This window comes from Colobus angolensis, unplaced genomic scaffold, assembly GCF_000951035.1.
Source record: "Colobus angolensis palliatus isolate OR3802 unplaced genomic scaffold, Cang.pa_1.0 Scaffold115, whole genome shotgun sequence".
Classification (NCBI taxonomy): domain Eukaryota; kingdom Metazoa; phylum Chordata; class Mammalia; order Primates; family Cercopithecidae; genus Colobus; species Colobus angolensis.
The window spans coordinates 345241-358634 of record NW_012112586.1 but is presented as its reverse complement, the minus strand read 5'-3'; the positions used below and the strand labels follow the sequence as shown (position 1 = coordinate 358634).

Below are 13394 nucleotides of genomic sequence, written 5' to 3'. Positions count from 1 at the left end.
ACCTCAAATGATCTGCCCGCCTCGGCCTCCCAAAGTGCTGGGATTACAGGCGTGAGCCACCGCGCCGGGCCAAAAGCGTTGAGTTTTATCATGTTCCTTTTGTTATGTCTATTGAGATGATTGATTGTTCTCCATGAATGTGCTAATGTGACATTTTATTTTTTGTTTTTTAAAAATGTGGACTATCCTTTAATTCATTGGATAAACTCTTGGTGTAGTTTGCTATGTACGTATGTACAAATACATGCTATATATATATATATATACACACACACACACACACACATATGCAGGATTAGTTTTACTTTACTAATATTTTTAAGTATTTTAATCAATGTTAATCATAAATGAGGTTAGATTACAGTTTGTGCTGTCCTTGTTTTGTCTATAGGGTTGTGCATCTTTGTGTGATGCATTATACAGGTGTCCCATCATTTCACAGCTCTACGTCAGATGAAATATACTGGGAATTTTCTGTTCTTTGGATGGTGTTAGAACTTTTATTAGTGTGGGACTGTTGCCTTTTTGGGAAGAGTATACCTTTGATCCTTTGACTACTACTTCAGTTTTTTAAAATGATCATCAACTAGTCTGTTTTTCTTTTCTTTTCCTTTTTTTTTTTGAGATGGGGTCTCACTCTGTCATCCAGGCTGGAGTGCAGTGTCGCAATCTCTGCTCACTGCACCCTCCGCATCCCAGGCTCAAAGGAGTCCTCCCGCATCAGCCTCTCAAGTAGCTGGGACTACAGATGTGTGCCACACCCAGCTGATTTTTGTATTTTTTTGTAGAGATGGGGTTTCACCATGTTGCCTAGGCTGGTCTTGATGAACTCCTGGACTCAAGTGGTCCACCCATCTCTGCCTCCCAAAGTACTGGGATTACAGGTATAAACCACCATGCTCTAGCCTGGTTTTCCTAATTCTTGCTGGGGTAATTTTGGTTACTTTTATTTTATTTTATTTTATTTTTTTTGAGGCGGAGTCTCGCTCTGTCACCCGGACTGGAGTGCAGTGGCTGGATCTCAGCTCACTGCAAGCTCCGCCTCCCGGGTTTACGCCATTCTCCTGCCTCAGCCTCCGGAGTAGCTGGGACTACAGGCGCCCGCCACCTCGCCTGGCTAGTTTTTGTATTTTTAGTAGAGACGGGGTTTCACCGTGTTAGCCAGGATGGTCTCGATCTCCTGACCTCGTGATCCACCCGTCTCGGCCTCCCAAAGTGCTGGCATTACAGGCTTGAGCCACCGCGCCCGGCCGGTTACTTTTATTTTCATAGAAAAATCTCCACTTCAAGTTTTCCAATTTATTGGAACAAATGTGTAAATGCAGTCAGTTCTGCTATTTTTGCTTTGACAACATGAATTTGTTTCCACACTATTGCTATATTAAGGAACAATGTGAGCTTTCCATCTGATTTCAGATAACCCTCTTTCCACCACCATGTAATAACTGGTCATTTTCAAGGTAAAGTGTCATATTTATTGTAGTGTTTATATATTTGTTAACCATTTAGCATGTATAAAACTGCTACTGTTTTTATCAGGTTCTAGATTCTCTTTTTGTGTGTCACCAGTACTATGCCTTTACCCCATTTTTCCCATAAGCCCTATGGCTTTTTATGCGACTGAATGGTGTGATTTTTTGCAGCATATGCGTCCCATTACAGTAGAAATGTTTATCATAATCTCTTGTGAAATTTTAAATCTCTTAGAGTTTGTGGACTGCTTCTTGGTCATAAAATTTTCTTTTAAAATTTTCTTTTGATCAAGCTAGGTCAATTCAAAATTTTAACCGTTATTTTGTATTTCATTTTTATTCTTTTATTTATTTATTTATTTTGAGATGGTGTCTTGCTCTGTCGCCCAGGCTGGAGTGCAGTGGCGCGATCTCGGCTCACTGCAACTGCCACCTCCTGGGTTCAGGTGATTCTCCTGCCTCAGCCTCCCGAGTAGCAGGGATTACAGGCGTGCGCCGCCATACCTGGCTAATTTTTGTATTTTTAGTAGGACGGGGTTTCACCATGTTGGCCAGGCTGGTCTTGAACTCCTGACGGCAGGTGATCTACCCACCTCTGCCTCCCAGAGTGCTGGGATTACAGGCAGGAACCACCATGCTCAGCCTCTTTTTATTCATATCAAGCTTAAAGAAATAGTAAAAGGCTTTAAATAGAATAGATAACAAGGCTCCTGGTCTACTTGCTGCTCCTGGTCTACCCACTCTCTGCTCTGCACCTTTCCTCTTCCATCCTGTGTCCCCAGAAGCAGCTGCTTTGGGCTCCATTTCCTCTTCTGGTATAGACCTCCAGCTTCTAACATGGTCACATCGACGTGATGTGTTCCATGTTTCTTCTCCCTCAGATTTAAAGTAACCAGCTTGACGAGTGGCCTGAACATAATAAGGGCACAGTAGTGTCTTCATTTTTCTCATCACAGCCTCCGGCTTGCTCTGTCAGCCCTTTCTTCCCTAGTGGTCGTGTGAGGAGAGCTGATGATGCTCTGATCACAGTCTTGTTTGTTATTAACTCTCAGTTACTTTCAGGTATGGGAAAGTTCAGTCCATACTCTCACTCCAAGCTCTCGTACATCCCGTCATTCTAGCCTGCACGGGAGATGGAGGAGGCTTGTCTATTCCCACTCCATTTACTTGTTGCCCTCCGGTGGGGGCTCCTTTTGGGTTGGGATGGGAAGATCAGTGGTTAGAGGAAAAGATACAAAGGCCCCTGTTGTGTGGTGGTCAGTACCCAGTGTTCTGACAGGCATCTGTGGGGTTTGTGGGGCTTGGTTAGAGCCTCTGACAGGGCTCTACCCAGCAGTTCCATGCTGTATGTGATTCTTTCCCTCACTGCTTGCAGACTCACCCAGAAGTCTACTCACTGCCTCTTCCCCTGGGGTCTCCCTCCTGCAAGTAGTGCTGCTGAGGAGGGGCCTGCTAATGAGCTCAAGTGTCAAGTTCAGGAATCTTCTGGGTGTTCCTTGGGCCCAGGGATACAGTGCCCTGCCTGAGGTGAGCTGCAGGGAGACGGTTCCCTTCCTGAGGTGAGCTGCTGAGCCCTCACTCCCCTGCTGCCTTTTAAAAGTCCCCCTGCAGTCTCTGCCTTCAGAATTTTTTTGCAGGAAAGCAGTTATCGGATCCGTGTTTACTTAAATTCCTAAGCACATGTCAGTTCCTTCTGAAAAGTCCCCAGATTTAGCCTGGTCAGTTCTTGCAGACGTCCAGGTTGTGTGAGGGCGCTTGCGCGGTCCCCTTTTCTTGGAGCCCCTCGTGTTTGAGAGGATGGATACCGGCTTCCCTTTCTTCCCACGTGTTCCTTCCTAGCAAGGTCACTTTTCTCCTTCAGTGACTCCCTTCTGTGGACTGTTTTCTGGTTGGATCTCCCCCATCTTCAGTCATTCATGGACCCGTTATTCACTATCTTCTTTCCTCCGTTTGTTATCCCCAGGCTTCTCCACCTCTTTAAAGGGGAAGTTCTGTAGTTTGCTTGGCCAGGCTGCTTGGTGTCCTCCTGGCCCCGCTTCTGTCTCTAAGCGTGCCACGGTGTCTCTGTCAGGCTGTGTTCTGGTCTGTCCCCACAGGATGCCCAGAGTCCAGCCACTGCTTATCATCCCTATCGCTGTCCCCTTGGCCCAAGCCGCCTTCTTCCATTGGACTAACACAGTTGCCTCCTAACTGGTCTCCCGGTATCTCCTCTTACAACCCCTTCCCTCTTCCACAGCAGTCAGGATGATCTCCTCAACATACGAGTCAGAGCGAGAAGCCTTTCAGTGGCTTCTCACAGCACTTGCATTTCTGCCCAGATATCACCTCATCAGAGAGCTGCCCTGATCACCGTGTCTGAGACAGCACCCGTGCCTCCCTCTCTCTGGTGACCCTGTCCCTTACCTGCTCGGATTTTTCGTTTGTTTGTTTTTTGTTTTGAGACAGAGTCTTGCTGTGTCGCCCAGGCTGGAGTGCAGTGGTGCGATCTCTACTCAACTGCAACCTCTACCTCATGGGTTCAAGCGATTCTCGTGTCCCAGCCTCCCGAGTAGCTGGGACTGCAGGCATGCACCACCACATCCGGCTAGTTTTTGTATTTTTAGTAGAGACGGAGTTTCACCATGTTGGCCAGGCTGGTCTCGAACTCCTGAGCTCAGGTGATCCACCCGCCTTGGCCTCCCAAAGTGCTGGAATTACAGGTGTGAGCCACGGTGCCCAGCCTGGATTTTGTTAAGAGTACCTAGCACCACTGGCATGTTAGGTAGTCATGTGTTGGCTGAGTAACACCCACCCTGGAGACCCTAGGTGGGTGGGACCTGGGAGCCTAATTTGTATACTGCTTTTAGCTATTTTCAGTTCACACCTCGTTGTCCTCATGCAGGATGACTGTTCCCAGAGCTTTTAGGGCTTCTGTGGGAGAGATGGTTTGCTGTGCCTCAGCTTACCTCTGGAGAGCTTCTGCTCAGGAAAGTCAGTTACCAGATTTTTGGCTTACTGTTTATTAAAAATTTATCAAAATATCTTACTGGCTTCTGTTTACGTAGTTCCCTTTTTTTTTAGAGGTGTGTTTGTGCATACTATATTCCTGTATGTAATTTAAATGAGTCTCAGATAGAGGAGAATACTGATAGTCGTGTTTAAATCTTCTCTCCATTCTCTCTGTTCCTACTTTCAAATCACATTTAGTCTCCACCTTAACCTCCCTAATGGGCATAAATCTTACAACTTTGTAGGTGTTTTGACTTATGAAATTGTATATGGTAGAAAAGCCATTTAGCATAGAAGAATTATGGCCGAGTATTGATGAGCCAGTAGGGATGGTGACCTACACGGAGGTGCCTGAGCAAGAGGAGCTGTTGGCTGTAGTGAGACCTTCATGCTACTTGGGATGCATAAGAAATGCCTTTAGTTTAAGTCCCTTGAGTTAAACTGATGTAAAAATGCAATTATTTTGTGCTAATTCTGTAAGTATCAGCTTTCATTGATTTAGCATTTACCTGATATCTTTTTTTATTTATTTTCTAATTTGTATTTTTTCTTTGGTGTATCTCATGAGTTTCAGACTGTCTTAGTTATGTTTTCAGTATATTTCTTCTAACATGAATGTGTTCTTTGTCAGTCGGTTTTTTCTCTACTGTTTTGGAAGCTGTACTTCCTCCACGCTCCCTCCCTACATTTTAGTGCTCGGTTGTCTTTGAGTCATTCACAGACCCACTGAACGTTTCCCTTTAAACCAAAGTCTATACAGTTGCATTTTCTCTTTTCCCAAGTGAAAGATGTTTCTTTATACCTTCATTTTTTGTGATTCTCATCTATTTGCATCACACACATGCTTAAATCATATAGCTGATAATAATTTTAGTTCAGATGTGTTTGAATCAATATTTAGATTTATGTTCTGCTGTTATCAGGGCTCACCATTGTATCCAGCTTCCCACCAATTCTTTCTGTGTCTTAATGTTGTCTGCATAGGGCGTATTTTTTTTTAATTTAAAAAAGTTGTTAAATTTTTTTTTAGAGACAGAGTCTGGTTCTGTTGCCCAGTGTAAAGTGCAGTGGCACAGTCATGGCCAACTATAGCCTCAAACTCCTGTGCTCAAACCATCCTTCCACCTCAGCCTCCTGAGTAGCTGGGACTACAGGTGTGCACCACCATGCCCACACATTTTTTGTTACTTGTAGAGATGGGGTCTAACTATGTGACCCAGGATAGTCTCAAACTCTTGGCTTCAAGTGATCCTCCCGCCTCAGCCTCCCAAATGCTGGGATTATAGGCATGACTACCACCCTTGAAGGATATAAATTTTCCAGGTGCTTGTATATTTGAAAATGTCTTTTATTTTCCCTTATTCTTGCCTTTTAGTTTGGCTGGTGTAAGATTTCAGAATCAGCATTGTTTCTTCTCTGTACTTTATTTCTCTCCCACTTTCAGGAAGCATTGTTCTTTCCTTTTAGTTGGTTATCAGGTGTTCTATTTTTACTTTGTTTTCAGACGTTTCATTACCGTCTGCTTAAATTTGGACCTTTTTTTTTTTGGTTGACTTATCTTGCATTTCAATTGGTACGTTTTTATCATGTGAACTCCTGTATTTGTCTTCACTCTGGGAGAATTTTCAGGCCGTATTTCTTTGAACATTGCCCTATTATTTCTCTTATTTATATAAACCTACATTGGCAATTTTTCTGTAAACTAGGAAAATCATTCCAGGCTTGCTTATTTATTTATTTGAGACAGAGTCTTGCTGTGTCGCCCAGGCTGGAGTGCAGTGTCACAATCTTGGTTCACTGTAACCTCTGCCTCCCTGGTTCAAGCGATTCTCCTGCCTCAGCCTCCTGAGTAGCTAGGATTGCAGGTGCCCACCACCACGGCTGGCTAATTTTTGTATTTGTAATGGAGATGGGGTTTCACCATGTTGATCAGGCTGGTCTTGAACTCCTGACCTTGTGATCTGCTTCCCTCAGCCTCCCAAAGTGCTGGGCTTACAGGCATGAGCCACTGTACCCGGCCTCCGGGTTTATTTTGTAGTCTAGCTCTTACCTGTTCACCCATTGTAGCCATCGCTATGGTTTGAGTGTATCTTTCAAATTTCATACGTTGGAAATTTAATTCCTAAATTTATTTGTTGATGATATTTGGAGGTAGAAGGTATTTAGGATTTGAAAAGGTCAACAGGGCAGGGCCCCTATGATGGGATTAGTAGCTTTATAAGGATAGGAAGAGAGACCTGAGCTGGCATGCTCCCTGTCTCTCATCATGTAATGCCTTCTACCAAGTTACGACACAGCAAGAAGGCCCTCACCAGATGCCAGCACCATGCTCGTGGACTTCCCGGCCTCCAGAACCTTGAGCTAAATGAACATTTTTCTTTATAAATCACCCAGTTTCTGGTATGCTGTTACAAAAATAGAAAACAAAGACAGCAGTCTTTTCTGTGTCTGAAATATTTGCAGTTCCTTGAATTGACCAGGCTCTACCGTGTGTTCTGTGTGATGCTTGCTCCTGGTACAGGGACTGCAAATTATGTTCCAATCTATTTTTTTTTCTTTCTTTCATAATAGATTTGCCAGTTTTTCAGTTGGGCATATACAGAAACAGACTCCATTTCTGAATTTCCCTGCTGTTCCCTCCCAGTCCCCACTCTTTGCTGTTGCTTAGAATGCAGATGTGATGACTAGAGCCATCTTAGACTGGGTTGCCCTGGAAGTGGAAGCCGTGTAAGGTGGAGCAGAGATGGAAGCCCCAGACCAATTGCCTTCAGACTCCTGCAAGTAGAAGGATAAACTCTCTTGTTTATCCCCCTGTTCTCAGTTGAACCTCATCCACACACCTCCTGAATTGCCCTTTCCACCCCAACTTCTTGAGGAACACATCATGAATCTTCTGAGACTACTTGAGTGGCTCTCTTCATTCCTGTGCAAAATGTACCCTGGATGTTTTTACCAAGGACTCAGAACACCTTACTTTGTTTGCATGTGTAAATGTTCATTCCTATCTACAAGATAGAAAGCTTCTTGAAGACAGAACTGGATTTTATTCATCCTGAAATCTTCAGGACCCAAGAGAGTACTGGCAAATAGAAGCTCCTTGATTTTTTTTTTCTTTTTTTTTCTTTTGAGATGGAGTCTCACTCTGTCGACCAGGCTGGAGTGCAGTGGCGCGATCTCGGCTCACTGCAACCTCTGCCGCCCGGGTTCAAGTGATTCTCCTGCCTCAGCCACCTGAGTAGCTGGGATTACAGGTAGCCTGCCACTGCGCCCGGCTAATTTTTGTATTTTTAATAGAGACAGGGTTTCACCATCTTGGTCAGGCTGGTCTTGAACTCCTGACCTCGTGATCCTCCTGCCTTGGCCTCTGAATGTGCTGGGATTACAGGCGTGAGCCACCATGCCTGGAACTCCTTGATTGATTTTTAATTCTCTCACAGAGTAAATGCTAAACCAGACACAGGAAATAGTCGGTAGAGGAACATTTTTCCCTTCCCAGTTCCTCTACATCTTTTCTACATCACCTAATGTAATTGCATCCAATTGAACAGGATGTGTGTTATTTCAGGGATTATTGTCGTTCAAGGATATATCCATGGAATTCACCTGGGATGAATGGCAGCTACTGGATTCTACACAGAAGTACCTATACAGAGATGTGATATTGGAAAACTATCATAACCTGATATCAGTGGGTAGGTACTGCGTCTCAACATCACATCACTCAGATAGTGAGTAATAAATTGCCATCCCTTTTTTTGTTGTTGACCTACTCTGGGGTCTCTGAAGTGCTTAATGATTATGAATTTGAACTTTAGGGGTCAAATTTCCTTCACCCCTATTTGTCCCTCACTTCCTAATTGTAATCTTTCCCCAAGTGAGATGAGCAGTTTTGCTCTGTAGCTCTTGATTCCTCGGTCCTGTCCCTAACAGCCTGGTCCCCACCCTTTGTGATTTCCCATCAACAGGGTATCATGGTACCAAGCCTGACTTAATCTTCAAGTTGGAACAAGGAGAAGATCCATGGATAATAAATGCCAAAATTTCCAGGCAGAGCCGTCCAGGTGGGTGAGTGAGAACGAGGAAGGTGGGAGGCATGGGAGTGAGCTGGTGAGTACCTGAGGAGTGGGCACTCGCAGTGTTGTCTTCAGAAATTCTTCTGGAAGTCCTTGAGCTACTGGAGCTGACTCAGGATGAAGCCAGGAGCTCCTCAGATAAGGAAATCGCTGTCACTCTTCATGTATTTGGGTTTTTCTTCCCCCTTACTGTTGAGAGGCAGGCATGCCCCTCTTCCCTGAACTCTGCTCCAGGTTTGCTTTTGGGTAAGTTTGCCTCCTCCCCATGGTCATGGTCATGGGTTTCATTGGACATCGAGGCCTTTAGGGGATTTCTTTTTCCCTCACTTGGTGTGGCTCGTGGCCCTCTATTTCCCTTTCTTTTATTTCTTCCTTTGCCTTCCACAGTTAAATCCCCTAGACTTGACTCACAGTCTTAGCCCTGGTGTCCCCTGTATCTGAGTGATTTTACACACCTTACACTTCCCTTTTGCGTTGTCCAGAGGGGTATGTTTTCCCAGTTTGGCTCCCCTCTCCTATGTTGTAACTGTCGAAAGACTCTTCCATTCTGAAGGTTTAAGCTTTCCCCCCAGTGTTGTAACATCAAAAATGAGGTCTTTCTCTTTGGCACTTGAGTCCTGGGTTTTACCTGCCTGTGGGAGCGCTACCCCATGCTTTCCCAGACTTTACTCTCAGTATCAGAAATGGGGATTTCCTTCTAAAATTACCATTCTTCCTCAAAAGAAATAGCCAGAGTCCTTCATTTTCTTCACAAGTTTCTTTTTTAGTGTTTCCATCTCTAAGGAACAGTGCCATCTTGCCATTCAAGCTGTTGACTCCTCCCCTTCTGTGCTCCCACGTCCAGTCCCTCAGCAAGTCATCTTAGTTCTCTCCCATATGTTCCAAATTTCCTCAATTCCAGACATGTGTTAGGTCATTGTTTCATTGCTATAAAGAAACACCTGAGACTAGGTAATTTATAAGAAAAGAGGTTTAATTGGCTCAGAGTTCTGCAGGCTGTACGGGAGCATGGCAGCATTTGCTTCTGGGGAGGTCTCAGGTAGCTCCGGTCATAGTGGAAGTCAAAGCGGGAGCAGGCACATCACATGGTGAAAGCAGGAGCAAGAAGGGGCAGGGAATGTACCACATAATATCAAATGACCAGATCTCACAAGGACTCACCATCATGAAGACTGCACCAAGCCATGAGGAATCGGCTCCTGTGAGCCGGATGCGAACACTTCCCACCAGGCCCACCTCCAGCATGGGGGATTATAATTCAACATGAGACTTGGGCGGGAATAGGTATCCAAAGTATATCAAGAAGTGTAATTCAAATTATCTCATTCTGGACTGCTGCAATAACTGTCTAAAGTATTTCTCTGCCCTTTTCTTACTTTTTACAGAACAGTCAAACTGATCTTTTAAATGCAGAAGACTGAGATTTTCTGTAATTAAAAGCCTTTAGGCTGGGCACCGTGGTTCACGCCTGTAATCCCAGCACTGTGGGAGGCAAAGGCGGGCGGATCGCTTGAGCTCAGGAGTTTGAGACCAGCCTGGCCAACAAGTGAAACCCCATCTCTACTAAAAATACAAAAATCAGCTGGATGTGGTAGCGAGTGCCTATAGTCCCAGCTACTCAGGAATCTGACATGGGAGGATCACTTGAACCCAGGAGGTCTAGGCTGCAGTGAGCCAAGATTGCGCCACTGCACTCCAGCCTGGATGACAGAGCAAAGACCTGTCAGTCAGGCTTCCTCCTCAGGAACTTTGTACTTAGTGCCGTGGCACGATCTCAGCTCACTGCAACCTCTGCTTCCCGGGTTCAAGTGATTCTCCTGCCTCAGCCTCCCTAGTAGCTGGGATTACGGGTGCCCGCCACCATGCCTGGCTAATCCAAGTGCCAGTTTTAAACCTCTATTTTAAAAACTATTTTTGATTACTGGTAATTTGCTACCAGTTTTCACGAGGGGACCTATTTTGGTCTGTTTTGATTCAGTTCCCTTGCCCCCATGCTTGGCCAGTATTTCTTTTGAACCAGTGTGGTAGACTTGTTACCAAAAGAGAAAGGTTGATTACATGACAGTCCTAATACTGTTTATTTCCATATCAGGTTTATGTTATGATTCAAAAAGTTATCTTTTGTTTGTTTTTTGTAGATGGGTGGGAAGAATGGTACCAGAACAATCAAGATGAGCTTGAAAGTATTGAAAGAAGCTATGCTTGTAGTGTGTTGGAAAGACTTAATCTGAGCAAAACACATGATTCTTCAAGACAGAGACTCTATAACACACATGGGAAAAGTTTGACACAAAACTCAGCTTCAAGCAGAAGTTATTTGAGAAGGAATCCTGATAAGTTTCCTTGTTATGAAGAACCATATTTTCTTAAGCATCAAAGAGCTCATAGCATAGAAAAAAATTGTGTGTGTAGTGAATGTGGGAAAGCTTTTCGCTGTAAGTCACAGCTCATTGTACATCTCAGAATTCATACAGGAGAGCGGCCTTATGAATGCAGTAAATGTGAAAGAGCCTTCAGTGCCAAGTCAAACCTTAATGCTCATCAGAGAGTTCATACAGGAGAAAAACCCTACTCATGTAGTGAGTGCGAGAAGGTCTTCTCTTTCAGGTCACAGCTCATTGTCCATCAGGAAATTCACACAGGAGGGAAACCCTATGGCTGCAGTGAATGTGGGAAAGCCTACAGTTGGAAATCACAGCTGCTTTTACACCAGAGAAGTCACACAGGAGTGAAACCCTATGAATGCAGTGAATGTGGGAAAGCCTTTAGTTTGAAGTCTCCATTCGTTGTACACCAGAGAACACACACAGGAGTGAAACCACATAAATGCAGTGAGTGTGGGAAAGCCTTTAGGAGTAAGTCCTATCTTCTTGTTCACATCCGAATGCACACGGGAGAAAAACCCTATCAGTGCAGTGATTGTGGGAAAGCCTTCAATATGAAGACACAACTCATGGTACATCAGGGAGTTCACACAGGAAATAACCCTTACCAGTGCGGTGAGTGTGGGAAAGCCTTCGGTAGGAAGGAACAGCTCACTGCACATCTGAGAGCTCATGCGGGAGAGAAGCCCTATGGATGCAGTGAATGTGGGAAGGCTTTCAGTAGCAAGTCATACCTTGTTATCCACAGGAGAACACACACCGGAGAGAGGCCCTATGAATGTAGTTTGTGTGAGAGAGCCTTTTGTGGAAAATCACAGCTGATCATACATCAGAGAACTCATTCAACTGAGAAACCCTATGAATGCAATGAATGTGAAAAAGCCTACCCTAGGAAGGCATCACTTCAGATACACCAGAAAACTCATTCGGGAGAGAAACCTTTTAAATGCAGTGAGTGTGGAAAAGCCTTCACTCAGAAGTCATCTCTCAGTGAACACCAGAGAGTTCACACTGGAGAGAAACCATGGAAGTGCTCTGAATGTGGGAAATCCTTCTGTTGGAATTCAGGGCTTCGTATACATCGGAAGACTCATAAATGAGAAATCGGAATGATGCCATGTGAGAAACTGATGTTCAGGAGACTTCGGATAATATAGACAGGATTTACAAGCAGGAGGCCCTAAAACTACACTCATGTCAAAAATCAGAGAGGAGAGAGACCAACCATATTTGGGATGAGTGTAAAAGCTTTCAGAAATAAGTTGCAAATCTTTGTAGATGAAAATAGTGGAAGGAATGCGGAGCAATAAATGTACCAGATGTTGTAGTATCATCATGAAGATTCAGAGAATTTACACTAGGAACACCTTACAAGTTCAATAAATTAAGGAAGCATTTTCCCATTGAAAGTGTGTTCCATGGAAAGTCACGTTCCAGATTTGAAGCTGTGTTTTTGTAAAATAAAATCTCGTTATGAACAGTTGACTTTTCATGGTGGAGTATAAAGTTGTTTTTTAAAAAATGTGTAAATAAAGTAATGTTCAGGAAAAACACAGGGAACAGATTCTTAAAGTTAAGGGATATTTCATATGACTTCCCTGAGTTAACACTGAAAAGTATTTCTAAAATTTTTAGTATTTTATATTTTAATGTAACTTGTTCTGTCTATCTAACTATATATATATATATTTGATAGTTTGTGGAATAATATCCCCCAGTATTTTCCATATTAAATGCTAATTGTCTTTTCTTTTTCATAAGCAGATCTGGCATTTATTACAGGGCTGCCGCTTCAGAGAACTCATTGTAATGAACGTTTATTGTATTTTGCAGTTCCGTGCCTGTTGTCCATTGATTGACATGAGCACCCTTGTTTTCTCTGGAGAAATACCTTCCCTCTCTGGGGTGCTTCCTGTGGTAGTGTCTTTCAGGTATCCGTTCCACTAGCTACAGGTGAGCATTTTTCCCATTGTTGGATAATGGTAATCTCTTTTTCAGAATTTTGAGTCTGTAATTCATTCACACGTGAACCAGAAAATGTGGGAACTCATTCATTCTTGTCCCAGAATTCTGTTGAGAACATCCATTCATTCTGGCTAATTGATACAAGAATAACTGTGGATACTATCCCTTTAGAACCTGCGTCTCTGATCTTCTGTTGTTTCCTCACTGCTCAATAAAAATGTCTTTTACTTTTTGTTGTTTGGGTTTTTGTTTTTTTTTCTTAAGAGGAATGACTTTCTATTTCTTTTTTATTTTTTTGAGACTAAGTTTTGCTTTTGTCCCCTAGGCTGGAGTGCCGTGGCGCGATCTCAGCTCACTGCAACCTCTGCCTCCCGGGTTCAAGCAATTCCCTTGCCTCATCCTCCCGAGTAGCTGGGATTACAGCTGCCTGCTGCCATGCCCGGCTAATTTTTGTATTTTTAGTAGAGACGGGGTTTCACCATGTTGGCCAGGCTGGTCTTGAACTCCTGACC

At 43.9% G+C, this 13394-nt stretch overlaps 1 protein-coding gene across 3 annotated transcripts in view; it reads left to right on the top strand.

Moving 5' to 3' along the window:
• ZNF26 (zinc finger protein 26) overlaps window positions 1–13115 on the top strand; it is a 34403-nt gene extending 21288 nt beyond the window's left edge. Inside the window, exons 2-5 of one of the 3 annotated variants that reach the window (XM_011960800.1) lie at window positions 2905–2999; window positions 8026–8152; window positions 8426–8521; window positions 10672–13115. In XM_011960800.1, coding sequence (XP_011816190.1) covers window positions 2905–2999; window positions 8026–8152; window positions 8426–8521; window positions 10672–12017 — 1664 coding nt within the window. In that variant the 3' untranslated portion in view covers window positions 12018–13115. The remainder of the gene's footprint in view (window positions 1–2904; window positions 3000–8025; window positions 8153–8425; window positions 8522–10671) is intronic. The other 2 variants (XM_011960810.1, XM_011960815.1) reach the window with 2 other exon arrangements.
• The last annotated feature ends 279 nt before the right edge of the window (window positions 13116–13394 follow it).